The sequence below is a fragment of the Humulus lupulus genome, chromosome X, assembly GCF_963169125.1.
Source record: "Humulus lupulus chromosome X, drHumLupu1.1, whole genome shotgun sequence".
NCBI classification, from domain to species: Eukaryota; Viridiplantae; Streptophyta; class Magnoliopsida; order Rosales; family Cannabaceae; genus Humulus; species Humulus lupulus.
Window position 1 is genome coordinate 16,373,534 of NC_084802.1, and position 19,989 is coordinate 16,393,522.

Consider the following 19,989-nt stretch of genomic DNA (forward strand, 5'->3'; position numbering starts at 1 on the left):
TGGTAGGGGATTCAAAAACAGTTTTATCATTTTCAGATTTTAAAAAATGAAAACAGCAATGAAAACTTGATTGGCACACTTGTTTTAGAAAATAAAAAAAACCATTTTTGAAAACTAAGTTAAAATCCTTCAGTAAAAGAGAAAACAACAAATTGTTGTTTTCTTTCTATTCTATAAATTTTAAATTTTAAAAACACTCAACCATTCAAGATCTCAAAAATTTATAATTTATTTTTAAATTCAATATTTTCAAATCATTTGATTTGAAAATAATTTTCTAAAATTATATTTTTGAATTAACTACCAATTAGCCCCTTAATGTTTTCAGTATAATCTTACTATTTAAAAAAAAAAAAAGTTCTTGCTAATTTTCTTTTATTTTTCTTATAGTCTTGATTTTTTTTCTTTTGTCATTTTTACAAGTCAATCTACTTTTTAAAAATTTTATCTATATAAATTTAGTAAAATAATTAATTATAAAATTATATAACAGAATATAATTTAATTCTAATTTACAATACATTTGCTAAAAAAAATCATTGATCAAATAAAAATTACAACAAATAAATAAAAAAATATTTTCACTTCAATTATTATTATACCAAAAATAAAATATATATATATATTACATATTCAATTTTTAGATTTTCTACCAAAAAATTATTCAATTTTAAAAAACTAAAAAATAGTTAACGGACAATACATTCAATCACATTTTCATAAACATATTTTCAGACACTAAATCTAGATTATTTTTTCAGAATCATACTTTTTCAAAATACAATTTTTAAATCACTAATCAATCATGTCCTAAAAAAATATAACTTTAATATAAAAAAAATCAAAGTTAATGACAATGCAATATTGTTATGAATTTAATTAATGCACTATTATTAAATTTTAATTTATCAATATAATTAAATTTTACTTTTAGCTAAACCAATCACATATTCAGTTTCTGTTATATTTTCAAATTTAATCTCAATCACAGATTCAGTTTTTTAAAACTAAAAAACAGTTTACTGACATTAAACCAATCACATTTTCAGAAATATGTTTTCAGTCACTAAATTCAGATTTTCATTTCAAAATCCCACTTTTCAAAAATACAGTTTTCTAATCGCGAACCAATCAGACCCTTAGCATCTACAATGTACTGTCAAAAAGTGCTACATCCTTATATTTAGCAATCTAGCAAAAATATCGTGTTCTATAAATTGTGTTAAATTGGACACATATTAAAAATTGTGTCAAATTTGATCCAATATATAAATTAAATTTAGCACAACAAAAAAATATATTTTTTTACAATAAAAGATAAAAAAAATAATATTTTTTATATTATCAATAAATATTAAATAAAATGTTAATTTTTTGAGTTAATTTGAATGTTGTACATTAAAACACACTAATAAATAATTAGTCAAATATAATATTAAATCATTTTTTTTAACCAAATATAACACAAAATTTACATCTTGCATTAGATAATTAGAAATCTTCCATACATATTCAACCAGTCAAGCCAACTTAAAGTAACAAGTGGTAAGAAAAAGTATTTTTATATGTTATTTTTCATCATCTTTATTTTTATTTATTATTTTTTAAATATACGACATAACGTTCTTATATTTTTAAAGTCAGATGATGCAATTTTGGGAAAGTTAATGGCAATTTACTCGATGTTCCAAGGCTCAATTGAACCTGGCAAGTCACCTTGAAATTAGAAAAAAGAAAGTGTATATTTTCTTCCTCTGTGCTACATTAGAGTCGCCACTTTCTCCATCTTATAAGGAATACTTGCCAACTTTGAATTCATCTTTGTTACTGTCGTACTCAACTCAATTCCCTTTCCGATGCTTACTAGGTCCAAGTGTGGGATTGTTAAATCGAAAGCTTATACTGTACAACCACCTCAACTTCATGTTTGGAAGAAAAGAACGAAAATGAGAAATAAAATATATATATATATATGAAAATTATAATAATAGAAAATAATTGTTTGTTTGTAAGAAGGAAAAAATTAATTTTATGTTTTCCAAAACTAAAACATGTCACTTACAATAATATCCTAATTTTCTTTTCGAAACCTGAATTTTTTCTACACTTTTTCTCTCTACAAAAGCCAACACATCAAGTCTCAATTCTCTTCATATGATATATTAAAATTATTATATTATAGTATCCTAATTTTCTTTTCAAAACCTGAATTTTTTCTACACTTTTTCTCTCTCCAAAAGCCTGTCAAGTCTCAATTCTCTTCATCTGATATATTAAAATTATTATAATATAGTATTATTACTGTATTTATATATATACGGGATAGAAGCAACGTAACGTTTTCTTAATTTTAAAATTATAAATATTGTCTGTAATTTTAATAAAAAATAATTTATTATTTTTTTTAAAATATATATAATAAAATGAATTATAGTTCTATAGTAAATATAAATATTTATATGAATAATCTCTACGTATATGACATCTAAACACAACATTTGACATATATATATTTACATGGTTACATGACATATATATAAAATACAATAATATTTAAAAATAAATTAATAATAGAAATAAAATATGAATAAAAAAAGTCACAGTGTAGACAGTAATATACATGCATCAACTATTTTTAGTTTCTAATGTATATCATAATGTACTTTGATGAATTTGATGAAAAAAAATAGATTCAATCAATTGATAAAAAACAAACTATCACACAAATTTATAAGATAAAAAAATGAAATGTATGTTTTTATTATTTTAAATAAATATGATTTAATTATTTAAATTATCATAAAATATCTTAAAAATATCATATTTTAATTAAATTTTTTTTGTTTAAGTTTATGTTTGTTTTACTTTTTTAATTTGACATTAACAACAAAAGATTATATATTATATGTTTAATATAATATTAAGTTTAAGTTTAATTAAATTTTATTTAAGTTATAAAATATATATTTTTATTATTTTAAAATAATTATCATTGTAAAATATCTTAAAAATATCATATTTTAATTTGTATAATTATTCATTTATTTAAGTTTAAGTCATGTTTACAATCTACCGCTAAATATAAGAATATTCTGTTAAAGTTAACAAAAAAATAAAATAAAAAACCGTTAAAACAAAAAAATTCTGTTATTTACTCACTTATTATATATATATAGAAGAGATTTATATATCTAAAAAAACTTATTTACATATTTCTATTACAATTTTTTGTCTTTTCCTTTTTTCTCATTAAGCATAGTCTTGGTTATTCTTAAATTATGTTATTAATATTTTTGTCCAATTATTTTTATCACACTTTATAATGATAATAATAAATAAAAATATGTGTAAGATTATAACAGTTGCATCAACAATTATTTTTTTAGATAATTACTTATTTTATCTTTTATAATTTTATTTTCAAAAATCTAATTTAAAATTAGATAATTAATCAAATCTCTTTTTTTAAAAAAAAAAAAAAAGACATAATCCTTAACAAAATTAACAACTAACAAGAAGAGATCAATTTAATTTTATAATAGTAATTAGTATAACACGTATAGTTAAAAAAATTAATTAAAAAAATAAAAAATTTCTAAATGAACGAATAATATGAATTTAATTAATATATTAATCTTAAATTTTATTTAATTAAATTATAAATAAATTTAACACAATATCATAAATTTGTTAAAAAATATATTGTATTAAATTAAAATAGTTTTCAAATTCAAATCTATCAATCACATATTGTGTTTTTATTATATTTTCATATTTTCTACGAATTACAAACTAAGTTTTTTTAAACTCAAAAATAGTTTACAGAGAATTAATCCATCACATTTTTAGAAACATGTTTTCAATAACTAAATTCGTATATTCATCAAAATCATTTATTTTAAAAGACAACTTTTCTAATCGCGAACCAATGAGACCCTATGTTACCCTTGCCCTATAATTATTAATACAAAATTTTGGGTGTAAAAATAATTTAATAATTTCACTCTCATTTTGTTTTTGTACAACTTTTCTTCGCATGTTAGAGAGAGGAAAAATATTTGTGGGCACTTTTTTCTTCTCTTCCATTTTCTTTCATACCAAACACTCTTTTCTTTCCGATACTTTCTGTCCTCTCCCTTTTTTTTCTATACTAAATGTTATATTAAATAATGTAATAAAATGCGATTTGTCATACCTTGTAACATATTATTGAGAGTCACAAAATTAGACACATGTGTGTGCCCAAATGTGACATATTTTAGAGTTACAAAATGAGTTACAAATTTGTAACTCCCAAATATTACTCAATAATATGTAGATTGTATGTTACACATTTGATATTGGATTTCACAAAGTCATTGTGAAATATGGTTGTTGCAGACATATTTTTAACTCTCATTAGGTGTATGGAGGTTACAAAAGCATGTGGGAAAGGGTTTGAGACGTTTTGGAAAAACTAAAAATTTGGATGCTGAAAATTGCTTGTGGCCGCGGCCACTGTTTATCACTAGTCATGGCCAGTGAGGCTGATAACCAATACCACTTTTCAGATTTTTCTAATTTGAATGATTCTAGCATCCTAACTAACTCCTAAATCTCCATTTTAATTCCATAAACATCCAATTAAACATTCGTAACAGCCATGGGGTTGGTGGAATTTAAAATTCAAAGGGTATCTCAAACTCTATAAATAGGAGTCTAATGCTGACTTGTAAGACACACCCATTTCTATCAAAAAAGCATTTTGCTGGAAAATACATAATAGAAGCTTGATAACTCCAAAGAGTTATTTCCTTGAGAGATCCCTTAATGCTTAGAGAATAAGGGGAAATAAGCTTTTGGACAAAGGTCTTAAACCTTGTTCAAGTTGGTGATTCCCATTACTCTACACTATGGTTGTGTGAGTGTGGGATTTTATCTATTGTTCTTCTCATTATTTTGTTCTTCTACCTCTTTTACTTTTTGCTTCTATCTTATATATTTATTTGTATTGTTATGCTTTGAGTTGTATTATCAATATATCTATTATCTTCTATCTCTATTTACTTGTATTTTGCAATGGAGTTGTAACACTTTTTTATCTATCATCTTTGTCCATTGTAATATTTTTCTTAGAGTTGTATTTTGGTTTCTCTATTCCCATTGAATATAATATATTCTCTAACAATAAAAAGCTTAGTTTTACCCCTTATTTTTTTCAATGGAAGGAGAGACCATAAAAATCATGAACCAAGACCTAGTGAGGTTGGATAGGTTTAATGGATTGGTGGACCCAAAATAGGTATGTTTTAAAATATTTATAACTCGCAAGCGCACGAATCGAATATAGTACAGTGTTCGTGTAAGCATGAGGTCGAACCCAAATGAGTTGACTTAAATCAAAAGATAAAACTATTTTACCAAAGTTAAATAAATTTCTAACCTAGTTCCAAATATTGATGGGTTTTGTTTTACAATAAAGAAATAAAATACTAAAAATGTTAAAATAAATAAACTAAAAAGATTTGTTTTTAATAGTTATTTATAAAATTATTAAGATTTTAGAATCCACAAAATATAAATAATAATATTTATTAATATGTTGACTTCCCAATTTTTAGTGATAGTTGAAATCAATCTAACTATCTTTTCCAAAAAAAATATACTTCCTTTAAGTTCTCTTTAATTAAAAAAATATAGATTTTCCTTCACTTCAATAGTATAACTTCAAAGCATTAGTTGTGAATAAATTTAATGAAATTACAAAAAATCAAATAATGTTATTTTTAAAGTGAGATATAATACTTATGTTCTAAGAATTAGATGTGAATAATTTAATGAAACACACTTAATCAAAGAATATTATATTTTAACAAAATTAAGAGCCAAGTAAAATATGTTCTAACTATCTAGAATACATGATATTATAGATGAAAGAAATATTTAGAAGAAGATAAATCATATCATTTATTGCTCATTTTGGGAGATCAACATACAACAAATATTATTTAGTTATATTTTGGTTCATCCTCCACCTCAATAATATCTTAAGTGGATTAGAAACCCATAACTATTAAAAACAAAATAAAAATTACAACATAAATAGGAAATTTTGGAGGAGGAGCCTCCAAACTATTCCTCTAAAAATACATAAAATCTAAGAAAAGAAAAAGATTGAGAGAATAGAGAGATGGAAGAAGTGGTGTAAGAGAATGTGTTTTTGAAATGGTGAAATGAGACTCATGTTTATAGATAAATTCTTGGATAAAGGAGAACACTCTCATTGGTCTAAAAAAGAAGCACATGGATTCATGCTCAAAATTGCCATCTTTTCATATAGTTACAAATTCAATGGTGGAGAAAGAAACACATGGATTGGATTGGGTCTTTCATTTTGGGCTTGATTTCTCATTTCTTTATACCAACATTTTATCAACATTTCATTTTCTCCCAACAACACACCTACATAAAGAAATTAAACACACATAAATTAGTAACAACATATATAAACAAAATAAATACCAAAAACACATAAAAATACATAAAATCAAATAAAACTAATAAATTCAAAATTACTTAAAAACTTGATAAATTAATTAAAAACTCAAGAACTAAGCAACAATTAGCTTACAAAACGTGGTAAAATAAATCTATTTTGTAGAGTTATCATGGATCCAATTTCACTAGGTGGCAAGACAAGGTGAAATTCATCTTGACCACACTCAAGATAGGCTACATCCTTGAGTCATCCTTGGCACCTCTAGCTGAGCCATCCGACAAAGACACTTCCGAGGTGGTGGAGAAAAGAAGGAAGAAAGAATAAGACAATATTCTTTGTAGGGGTCATATCCTTAATGCCCTATCTGATAGGCTCTATGACCTCTACACCAATACCAAATCCGCGAATGAGATTTGGAATGCCTTGTAGAGTAAGTACAAGGCTGAGGAAGAATGTACAAGAAATTTCTTAATTTCTCAATATTTTGAATTTTCTTTCATTGATGGAAAAATAGTTTTACCTCAAATTCATGAGTTGCAAGTGATTGTGACACAAGTTGAAAGTTCTCAAGAATGAGCTTCCCGAGGCCTTTCAAGTTGGGGCAATAGTGGCAAAATTACCACTAACTTGGAAGAGCTATAGGAAAAGAATCATCCATAAGAATGAGGATTACACTTTGGAAGAGATCCAAAAACACATCAGAATTGAAGAGGAATCAAGAATTAGAGACAAGGGTGTGAATGAGTCTAAAGATGAGACTTCCAAGTGCCAATGCGGTTTCACACAAGCATCCCAAGGGCAACAATAACAAAAAGGGTAGTGTGAACCCTTCAGGTCCAAAGAAAGATCATGGAAAACTCAAAGATGTGAGAGGTCATTGTTTTGTTTGTGGAAAATCAAGGCACTATGCTAGAGTATGTAGGTACCGAAAAGACCCACATGAGATGTAGCGTCTCGGAATATTACTTAGTTAGATAGTAGTAGCTTGTGCTGTAGTATTTTAGTTTTCGTGGTTATTGGTTCAAGCCGAGATTTTTTTTAAACTCATAGAGATAGTTATTGATTTTATAAGTTTAACCTATAGTTTAGAAATATTAATTTTATCATAAGGTTTGATTAATATAGCTGGTCCTAGAAATATTATTTATTATAACCTAAGTTTTAGATAGAATAATTAAGAATGTGACATTTGTCACACGTATGTTTATTAAGGATTTAAGGATTTCAGATGAATAAATTAATCAAGGATAAACCTAGGGAGTCTAGAACCTTCCCTCAGATGTTAGGATCTCGTATTACTCAGTCAAAGTGGTTTAAACAACTTCAAGTGTGCAAAAATATGTTTAATATATCAGCGTAAGCTGATATATCGCATCTATAGGGGTCGGTATATCGCCTATGATGATATGGAAAGCACGTCGACTTCGTACGAACGAAACCACGGAGCCTCAAGAATATGGGGGAGGCGATATATCGCCTATAGGGGCGATATATCGGCTCCACTAGAATATTTTGAAACTCTGTGGAATCCGAGCTAGAAATAGCCCTCAACAACTTGGACTTGCTCTTAAACGATTTTGACCGAGTTCTGGACATCTGTTGAGCAGAAAACTCCATTTTTATTTATTTATTTATTCATTTAATGGGAGTTAGTTTCACTCCTTGAAATCTATAAATAGGAACCTTCACTCAACCATTTGCATCATCTTTCAAACACTTATCAGAGCCTCCAATCTGCTAAGTTCGTTCTAGAGACAAACACTAGGGTTTTGGGTTTGAAAGCTTTCAAATCTAAGCTTTTCTAAACACTTGGGAAGTAAGCTAGAGTGTGATTTCGGTGTTGAGGTGTAGATCGAAGTTCTAAGCTATCTAAGGTACTCTTTATCCTCAAGTTTAGTTCTTTGCTATTCCTCTTATTCTTTTCTTTTACTTCAAATCCTAACTTGTTATACTGGCTTTTGGTTAGGTGTTTAATTTTCCTTGAAACTTAAGGTGTTTTGGTAAATTCTTATCTTGATGGTTTAGATCTTCTTTTCACCTTCTTTTCTTTAGGAAACTTATGGTTTTACTATTTGGTTTTAGGAGTTTCCAATCCTGCACTTGTCTCCAATACCCTAATTTTGGTAAGGAAAATAAGTTAGAATTTATGTGCTTTGTGTATGTATGTATGTTATTTTTATGTCTTTTAGTTGCTTGGGAAATATGGTTTCTTAGATAATAAATAACCAAATCCCAAGATTTTTGTCATTATCGTAGACTATAGTTGTGTCTAAACCTACCTCTAAATAGTAGCAAGAGGACTATAGAAGGTTTCTATCACATACAACAGTAATGAGTTAATGGCCATTAATATTATAGTCCATTTTTATGTTTTATGTTTTTACGTCATGTTTTATGTTATGCTTTAGTAGTTTTTCCTTATTGGGCATTAGGCTCATTCCATTCTGTATGCCATAATTCTTCAACGGGCTATTAGCGAGCTGAGGTATGGCATAATTAGTTATCAGCCACGTGAATGACATGTACCCGGAGCTGCTGTTACCAGGTCCCACCTCTTTAGCTCGAGGTAACCAAAGGCTTACTAAGGAGCCAGGTCAGAGGTATAGACACCGCGGGTTAAGAAGACATCCAGCTCGAGGTACGAGCTTGAGTTGGAAGCTGTGACCCTTTATAAAGTCAACCACGCAATGTAAATGTGCATATATCAGACAACACGTGTCTGATATATCCCTGAATTCTCGGACACGCAGCATAAACGTGCGTGTTCAGGCACCCACAACTGGGTTGGGCCATGTGGCCCATTATCCTCCTTACCTATTGATTAGACCACACTTCATTTGTCAGGTTTTAGGAATTAATCATGAATGTCACAGAAGTGACATGATGGGTAAGAAGGTCACGGGATGGCCCCCTTGCCAACCCCCAGGTGCCCTCTCCTATAAATATGGAGACCCTGGGAGTTGCAAGGGGTTGGATTCTATTGTGTAAAGAAATACCCTATAAAGAATACCAGAAGACTAGCAATAATGTTGGCTGGTGGCACTACAAGAAAAAGCTTCATTAATAGCATTGCATTTGGACATTATTAAAAAAATGCTATTAAAAAGTTACATAATCTATACAGCATGCACTGTTCATTGGCGGGAGTATATTATTTCATTGGCGCTTAATTTTTTTTCTTTTTTTTTTGTCAAACTCGCTTAATTGAAAAAGGAAAAGACAAAGAAAAACCCATTTCCCCTCCCTCATTCCCGTCTCTCTCTCTCTTCCCACGTTACCCATCTCTCCCATTTTCTCCATTTTCACTCCATAGCAGAATCCATCTCTCTCTCAGAGGAACCCAGACGAACCCGCCTCTCTCACCCACTCACTGTGAATCTCTCTCAGAGAGGAACCCAGACGAACCCAGTGCCTCTCCCACCCGCTCACTGTGAATCTCTCTCTCAGAGGAACCCAGACGAACCCAGCGCCTCTCCCACCCGCATCTCGGTTCTCTCAGTTAGCACTGACCAAGGGTCTCTCTCGGTTCTCTCAGTCAGTGCCTCTCCCGTCCGATCACTCTCTCTCAGTTAGTCAAGCAGCTCCGAAGTACACCTCTACCAAGCAAGTAAGTGCATGCATTTTTGTTTCTTCTAATTGTATACATTAAACTCATTGTGCCCTGTATTTCAGTGTATTGATTAGATTAAGCTCATTTTTCCAATTGTGCCCTAATGATTTGTCTCCCAAGCATCTTTTGAGTTGGCTTTGCTCAAAAAAAGAAGAAAAATTGGCCTCTTTTACTTGTCGATCTTCAACCCAAATACAATGCTTGCTCTTCATACTCTTTTTTTTCCCCCCGAATTCTCAGGAAAAAAGGAAAGGAAAAACGGAAAGGAAAGAAAGAAAGAAAACTTCACCCCCTAAATTCTCTTCGTTGGTTCTCCGCATTTCATCTCTATCAGGTATCTAATGTTACTCTTTAATTTCCATATCTATGTTTTGATTAATCTAATTTATGTATATCAGCATTTGGGTTTTCAAGAAATTTTAATAATGTACTGAGCTGAGATTCTCGTAGGTGAAATGAAATTAAGTCAATTTTTGGTGGAGTTGGTTTCTTAGAGGTTTCTCTCGTGATGAAATGATGGGATTATTTATTTGTTCTCAATTATTTTTTATCAAATAGACAATTTCTTGGTTGTTGAAAAATATTTTACTTGTTTTTTGTTCTTTTGATTTTGATTTATACATTTATAAGCCAATACTTTGTATGTAATATCATCAAGTCTTTTAATGCAATTTCGAAAAAATCAAATGGGTGCTCGCTGGACCTTCATAGCTCTACCCTTATATGTATAAATGCATGTTGTTAGATGGGTATTCGTATAATTTTATTTGAGATGATTTTGAAAGGAGTAACTAGTTTGTTTTTTGTTTTTTTTGTTCTCTCTTCAAATTGTGCTTATTAGTTTTGATTATGCCTTTTTTTTTTTTGATGACAGGTAAAAGATTTCCCATAATGTCTTGGTGCACAATTGAATCTGATCCAGGTATGATGTTGGGGTAGATTTACATAATTTTTTTTTTTAAAATTTTATGCTGGGTCATGATGAATCTTTTATGTTATAATGGAGTGAAATTTAATATAATTATTATCATAAATTACTGGTATCTTGCTCATTTTGATTAGATTTATTGCGATATGTCATTAAATTTCATGATCTCCCTCTACAATTTTTTCAAATGGCCAGTCAACATCACAAATCAAAGTGCCATAGCCGTTGAGAAGAGCCTTTCTCTTTTTTTTTTTCTCAGTTAGTATAACAACCGGGGACCATAAATAGATATGAAAATTATGGAATATTGTACTGAGAACCAACCAATATGCCTTGAATGCGTTCGATTATTCTATATTGTTTCTTTGCTTTTTTTCTTCTGGGTGTTATTAGGTCTAGGCCCTATCTCTGAATAAGGACACTTTCTGTTCTTTAGCTCAGAAATGCAGCGATTAATTTGAATCCATCCTGCTAGTACAGTTCCATAATTTTGCAGATATTATATCTTATAATGCCTGCTGGTGAATTCTCTGATATGGTAGAAAGAGTAGACATATAGCAGCTGTGGTGAGTTGAGAAGGCTTTGGGCATAGCTGATCGGTCCATGTGTACAATGTAGGTTTGAGACTTTGCGGAAGCTAAGTAAATGAAGTAGGTTGTGGCCAATAAGATTATACTCAATGCATCCATATTGATTTTAATAGCCGCTGAACTATGACTAGTTGATGAAAAAACTCTGGCCAGTTATGGCCAATATCTCACACAGCAGAGCAGAGGGTTGGAGTTAATGAATACAGAGGTGTTTTGGACCAGTTATATCCCTTATCTCAAAGCATAAGGAATATGGGAACACAAAATTATGAATACTTTTTCAGCATAAACTATTCCACTTCCCCACATTATAGAAAGTATGTGCTGTAAAGTTAATCAATCAACTTTTTGGTTCTAGTTCTTCCTTTATAATTATGCGGAGTTCACTTTAATCTTTGTTTTGTCATAATAAAGTGGGAAGTATACAGTGGACCTTGGTTGTTCAAGTATGTTCTGCCTATTATATCTCATTTTCTGCGTGTCAAATTTTATATCAATATGATCTGGGGCTTAGTCAGTAGCACAACGGAATAAAGGGACCACTAATTATGAAGATTAAAGGGAGACTAACCAATACACATGCACTCCTTTAGTGTTTTTTTGTTGGTAAAGTGGATTAGCCACGTCACCACTGATATATTTTGGAAGGTTTCTATGACACCACAAATTATTGATCACTTGCTCTAGTTAAACCTATGCTTAAACTAACTAAAACAATATTGGCATATTATCTACTTTCTTATATGAGTTTGCTCTATTTTTGTCATATACTCTATGATGAGTTCTATTTAATATCCAAATATAAAGGTAAAGTGAGCTATTTCATTCTACTTGGAGTGAATTATATGGTACTAATTAAAGAAAACAAATCAAAACTATGATTGGATTCAGAAAACTTAAAGTTGTACTTCCATCTTAAAGTTATCTACCAAATTTGATACAAGAACACTTGATGGGCACTAAATTGTTTCTCTCTCTCTTTACTGTTTTCTAGCTGGAATTGAATTTTGGGTTGATTGGTCTGGATTTTATTGCTGTTTTTTTCTCTAAATTACTGGGTTAGCAATTGTTTGAAGCAGGAAGATCTTATTAGTTTTGCCTAATGATAAAAGCAGTTTATATGAGTTCTGTTTCAATCATTTCAGGACCACAAGAGTACAATAAAAGCAATTTACACGGGTTCTGAATTTCTGGAGAGTGTTTTTGCTGGTGTTGAAGTTGGTATAGTGTTTCTGTACTTGGCATTTTTTGTTCATACTAGTTCGTAACTGTCCTTTATGCATTAACAAGCTTAAATGATCATTTATTCTGATGGACTAATCCTGAATATTGATGCACAGGCTCGATGCTTATTTGTTTCGTCGATTTCAGTTATTCAGGATTCACTCCACGAACATAAACAACGGGTGGACTTGCCAAAAAAGTAAGTGTTATGTTTTTGGATAGTTTCACTTGATATCAATGTACAAAATGTGTCTGTGCATGCATTTTTTCATGTCACTCAAACTACATCAACATCAAGAACAAGAATATTCACAAGCTCATTCCCTCCCTCCCAATACTATTACAATTTTTTTTTTGTCACTGTTGTATATGCAAAAACAATCAATAGAATATTCTTTAGATATTTTAATTAATTTCTTCTTTTTGTAGAGAAAGAAAGAAAGATAAAACTTGTTCTAATTGTAGCTTAAATATTAGGATATTAATGTTTATGCATTTTTGTTGAGTGTTCTACAATTCTAACATCTACTAGTCTTCCTAAAAAAAATAGTTTTAGTAAAGTCCCATCTTGAACTCATGACCCTCACTTTTAAAGGTTTTTATGTACCAAACTATCTTAGCTAAATAAAGTTTATAACTCGATTTATAATCATAGATATATATTTTACATTATTATATATATGATAATGTAAATATTTCGTTTTTTTTAATAACTACGAAAACAATTGAAACATTATTTATCAAAACAATAATATAATAGAAAGTTATATAACGTTTATATAAGTGCATTGCATGATGTTAAAGACCAAGTATGATTTTATGAGTAAAACTCATAATAGAGTGAAAGAAAGAAGGGGCAGAAATTGATCATAATATTTGAATAATAATGCATCCGATCCGATGTGTTTTTCCACTTTGGTGTGCTGAATTTGGAGTGTCGAGGCATGGCGTAGGTTCCTGGTAAGCTGACAAAGGGGTTTCACTCCACCAGTTTATACTCTCCCCAAACCCAATTATATTCTAATTAATTAATTAATTAGTATATTTCTACCTTAGGTTAAAGAGAGAGATAGAAGACATTTCTGTAGAGCATCAGGTTTAATCCTTAATGGGCTTATATGCTTATAGAGATTGAATGATCTTATTTGTTTGTTATTCTGTTTAAATCAAACTTGAACTAAATTTATTGTTTGTATTGGTATTATCTCTTGTTGTAAATGTTATACTCATGATCAAATAACAAAGTCAGTAGTTAAAAGGAAACTCTTTCTCAAAACTAGAACAACATATTCAATGGCACATTTAAATAAATGTGTAGAGTGCAGAATGTAATGTTAGTAAAAACAGAAGTGAACCAAAATGAATATAGCCCAGAAAACTAAATAGAGAAGAAGAAAAGAAATAATGAAACCAACACAAGAATTATATTGGTTGAAGAACAAAGATCACTGTGATCTTTGTCTCTACTCCAGTTTCGAACTTGATCTCATATTCTTTATTGAACAATTGATAAAGTATGAATCCTATAAGGCAAAGTATCTTTGCCTATTTATGTCACACTCCTCACATATAAATAAATTTATAAACAACTAAATATCTCTGTCCTTTTTCTCTTGATCTGATTTTTTTTTTTTTTTATTATGAAGAAGACTAGGACTTATATAGCTAGCTTAGATAGCAGCTAAGTGAAGAAAATATTGAACAAAAATTGGGTGAAACTAAACAGGTATTATTTCAAAAATAACTTTAAATTTCAAGTAATATTGAAGGCCTAAGAAAATATATTAAGGTTAATCTCTTTTTTTTTTTTTTAAATATGTAAAGCTACAAAAGAGTACACGGATGCAGCATGGGACTTTGTGAAAATGGTAGAAAAAATTATGGTTTTCCAAATAAAATTATCTGTCCTTGTAAGAAGTGTCGAAACTTAAATCATCATTGTGTTGATGATGTTTTTGAGCACTTAGTTATAATCGGAATGGATCCAACTTATCGTATTTGGGTTCACCATGGAGAGCAACCCATTAATACTCAAGTTGACAAAGTTTCGAATGATATGGATGCATTTGATTTATACACGACTGCTGCCATGGATGATGTGGACAATAATATAGGTTGTGGAGGTGGTGAAGACGATTAATTTGTTAACGAAGATCTTCAAAAGAAGTTGGAGGATGCAGAAACTCCTTTATATGAAGGGTGTGAGAAATACACAAAACTTTCATCAATTGTAGCTTTATATAGGTTGAAGAATATGAATGGTTGGACAGACAAAAGTTTTACTGGACTATTAGAAATCCTTTGTGATATGTTTCCCAAAAACAATGTACTTCCTGATTCCATGTACTCAGTTAGGAAATTTTTGAGAAATTTTGATTTGAAATATGAAAAGATTGATGCTTGTATTAATGATTGTTGCTTATTTAGAAAGGAGAAGGCTAAAATGGATGTTTGTCCTAAGTGTAGTGTTTCTAGATGGAAAGTTGATAAACACACAAAGAATGTTAAAGTTGGTGAGGCTGCCAAAGTTTTGAGGTATTTTCCGATAATACCCCGATTGAAAAGATTGTTTAGATCAAAAGAAATGGCTGAAAACTTAAGGTGGCATTTCACTCATAAAAGTATTGATGGGAAGATGCGACATCCAGTGGATACACCTGCTTGGGATTCCATTAATGAAAGATGGCCAGAGTTTAATCTTGAACCACACAACCTTAGGTTCGGACTAGCTGCTGATGGAATTAACCCCTATAAAAGTCTAAGCTCCACTTATAGTTGTTGGCCAGTGATGCTTGTTATCTATAATTTACCACCTTGGTTTTGCATGAGGGACGAAAATACATTTTTGTCATTATTGATTCCAGGTCGTAAACAACCTGGAAACGATATTGATATTTATTTGGAGCCTCTTATTGAAGACTTAAACAAATTGTGGAATAATGGAGTGCATACTTATGATGCATTCGACAAAAGCTTCTTCAATTTGAAGGCAATGTTGCTGTGGACAATAAACGATTTTCCTGCATATGGAAATCTTGCTGGGTGTACAACCAAAGGCAAGACAGCTTGCCCGATTTGTGGTAATGATACATGTGCAACTAGGCTGAAACATAGTAAAAAAATTTCATACCAAAATACTAGGAGATTTCTCCTATTTGATCATCCATATCGGTCTAAGAAAGCATGGTTCAATGGAGCTACAGAAGAAAGAGGCCCCCCTAAAGTTTTGAGTGGCAGTGAAATTGTTGAAGAACTAAATCAAATTACCAACGATTTTGGAAAAAATATGAATCCCAAAAAAAGGAGTCGGGATAATAAGGTGGAAGGAATGTGGAAGAAGAAATCTATATTTTTCAATCTACCATATTGGGAGGTTACTTTAATATATTTTGAAGTTATTTAAAATTGAAAGTTTAAGCTTATAAAATGTAACTTCAATTTGTTGATGATGTGTCTTTAATCTTTGTAGGTTTTGTTAGTTCGTCATAATTTGGATGTTATGCATATAGAAAAAAATGTGTGTGATAGTATTATTAGCACATTGTTGGACTTGAATGGAAAATCCAAAGATCATCTTAATGCTCGATTGGATTTAAAGGATTTGGGTATCACGAAGGCCTTACATCCGGTGGAGAAAGATGGGATTATACGACTTCCAGCAGCATCTTACACACTTTCTAGATCAGAGAAGAAAATGTTTTGCCAAAGGTTATTTGATTTAAAGTTACCTGATGGTTATAGCTCAAACATTAGTAATTGTGTAGTAGTTGAGGAACGTAAGTTGATGGGGCTTAAGTCTCATGATTTCCATGTCTTAATGCAACAATTGCTGGTAGTGGCCATTCGAGGATTGATGGAGGATGGTCCAAGAGAGGCAATTATAAGACTTAGCAAATTTTTTAATGGAATATGCCAACATGTGGTTGACGTAAAAGAAATCATAGAATTGGAAGCAGAAGTAGTTGAAACAATTTGTATGTTTGAAAGATATTTTCCTCCTTCATTCTTCGACCCTATGGTACATTTAGTTGTTCACCTTGGACGAGAAGTGTTATTATGTGGTCCTGTTCAATTTCGATGGATGTATCACTTTGAAAGGTAAATATTCTTAGTAACCTTTCAATAGTATAATATGAATTTCCCTTAACTAATGAGGAAGGTTCCTTCTTTATTTGTAGATATATGAAGTTACTTAAAGGGTATGTGATCCAACCTACACATCCCGAAGCATCTATTGCTGAACGTTACATTGCAGATGAGTCAATGCGCTTTTGTGCATCATTTTTTAAACAATCTAATGACGAAGGTTCCTTCATTGGACATAACAAATATAATGATAGTGATGTGATACTTGAAGGTCGTCCACTTCATCGTGGTGTAACTGTTACACTAAATGATAAGGATCTAGCTAGTGCACATCGCTATGTATTATTCAATTTAGTTGTCACAGAGCAATATTTAGAGTGAGTGGATAAACTTATTATCTTCTAATTTCACTGTCGCTTAATTATTGATGGTGATTAATTTTTTTTTTAAATATAGGATGCATCTACAACAACTAAAAAAGAATAACAATACTTTAAGAACCAATCACACTCTACTTTGGAAACAACATACTGAGCTTTTTCCCTTGTGGTTAGAAGAAAAGGTATGGGCCAATACACTATTTAATTTGTATTAATCTGAAATTATGATGAAATTATGTGATAAAAATGTTTCCTTCTGTAGTTTTCTACTGCAGAATTTGATGCTATGTTATCAAGAGTAGCACATGGTCCTGGTAAAGCAGTCATATCCTATAAGGGATATGTTATTAATGGGCAGCGATTTCATACTAAGGATGCAGAGAGAACGACACAAAATAGTGGTGTTTATATGGAAGCAACAACAATGTGTAGATCTAGTGCTAAAGATGATGCACAATTGGCTGATGTTGTAGGATATTATGGGTTAATTAATCATATTATACTCTTGGACTATTACAGTTTTCATATCCCTTTATTTAGGTGCAATTGGGCACATGTTGGCAAGGGTGTAAAGAAGGTTGATTGGTATACTCTTGTAAACCTACACCAAGGACAAAAAGAGTTTGTTAGAGAACCATTTATACTTGCTTCACAAGCTAAACAGATATTTTACGCAAGGGAGAATGAAAATTCAAATTGGTATATTGTGTTAAAGGCTCCACCAAGAGGACACTACGAATCAGAAATATATGATGACCAACATGATGAGAATCCGATTGCTCAAAGTTAAAAAGTACAACATTTTCTTATTAATCATAAAATGTATAGTCATTACTTTTTTATGATTTTTTTTTTTTGTACGTTTAGTATGATTTTTTTTTTATTATTGTACTTATTAAGTTTCTTGAACTGCTTTAAAAATTGTTTCCTTAACTTGAGCATTGTGATTGTCATATTTAAAATACATGTTTTTGTATGATGCAAATTTAGTGCATATTTCAAATTACTTTTAACTAAATCTCTTAATCTCTTAATCTTATACAGGTACAATATGGAGACTAGAAAAAAGAAGCAGGATGGAAGTTTAGTCAATGAAAAGGATTGAGGTTTAGTCAATGAAAAGGAGGTTGGATCACCTTCAACTCAAGTTCACTTGCAACCTGGTGCTTTGAAAACAATTGTGGCAGAAAAGAGGAGGCAATTAGCAGCTAAGTTTGAAATTTGGCAGAGAAGAAGAAATCGAAGCTTCGTTTTGCATCCTCTACTAAAGTTGTAATGGATTCACCACCTGCATCTAAAAGATCTTATGAAGCAGCGTTTGGTATAAATCCAACAAATGAGGATGACAACGAAGATGAAAACATGTCCCCACAACGAGCAACTGCGTTAGGTAGAACCCAAGCAACATCTCCACTCCACAACCTGAACAAAACAAGAAGATCTCTGCGCCATTTTGTTGACAATGATTTTGAAGATGATTTTAACACTCCACAAAAGAATTCAGAAACTATGATGAACGAGTCACCCAAGTCTAGGTTGATTAGGCCATCAACCAAAGGTTCTCCTGCTGCTAATACAAGGTCCTCCCATCGCCAATCTATTGCTCATGAAGAAGATGTGCCTCTCAATAATAATCAGGAAGAATTTCTAATTAACTCTACAGAGCATGTCACTCAAAACAAAAGAAAAAGAGGCCCAACAAAGCTTAAAGGTATTGCTCTCCAACCTGATGGTCGTATTACTGTAAGGTTTAATGCAAGAGGGCAAGCTGTAGGGGAAGGCTCGGTTAGTCTTTCATCATTTATAGGTCCTCTTGTAAGGGAACTTGTACCATACACAATAGCTGATTGGCGAAAGGTTCCAAAATCAATGAAAGATATTTTGTGGTCAACAATCCAGGTTCTAAACTTATATTTATTCATGTGTTAAAATCTTTTATTTTTAGGTGAATACTCATAAATTAATATTTAATGTGAATGCAGACAAGGTATAAGGTGGACAAAGATTGGGAACGAGACTGGTGTATGAAAGTAATGGGAGACCTGTGGAGATCTTCAAAGTCCAGGCTAGTTACTAAGCTGAACGAGCTACCAAATGAACAAGAACGACTAAAATTAAAGCCTGATAATATCAAATCAGAAACTGAATGGAGAGTATATGTGCGTGAAAAAACCAGTAAACAATTTCAGGTAACCAAAATTTTGATATATGTATTATATAGATTCTGCTTATTACAAATAAATTGGGTACCATACTTATTTCAGTTTGGTTTATTATCAGGAGAAAGATTGAGAAAAAAAAAAACACTCATTGCTTACTTAGCTGTTACATCTCTGATATTGATGAATTATAATTTTAATGCTTTTGGTATCTATAATCATGGTGTTCACTATAAACAGTAGCAGGTTTAATTTTCATTAAAGTTGTATTTAGCAAAAGAAGTTCATTATTCTTTTGCACTTGCTGCTAAGGTTGTTTATAGTACACATTAAGTTATGCTTTCCCTTGTATTTAAAAATTGAATTGAGTATATATATAAATGTATATATTTGAGCAATAGTTACACTGTCATTTAAAACTTGAACTGAATATATATATATATATTCTATTTAAAAATTTGAACTGAACTATTTTCTTTGCTGCCATAGTTACTATTTTATTGCTGAAATATTTTTCTGTGTACTGTGTTTAC

At 30.5% G+C, this 19,989-nt stretch overlaps 1 protein-coding gene across 1 annotated transcript; it reads left to right on the forward strand.

Annotated features, from left to right (window-relative positions):
- Positions 1–15,085: 15,085 nt before the first annotated feature.
- LOC133805569 (uncharacterized) lies at positions 15,086–18,402 on the forward strand. The gene is made up of 6 exons (XM_062243749.1): positions 15,086–16,204; positions 16,301–16,929; positions 17,010–17,256; positions 17,560–17,780; positions 17,838–17,996; positions 18,342–18,402. The coding sequence occupies exons 1-6, from the start codon at positions 15,086–15,088 to the stop codon at positions 18,400–18,402; spliced, it is 2,436 nt and encodes an 811-aa protein (XP_062099733.1).
- Positions 18,403–19,989: the final 1,587 nt, after the last annotated feature.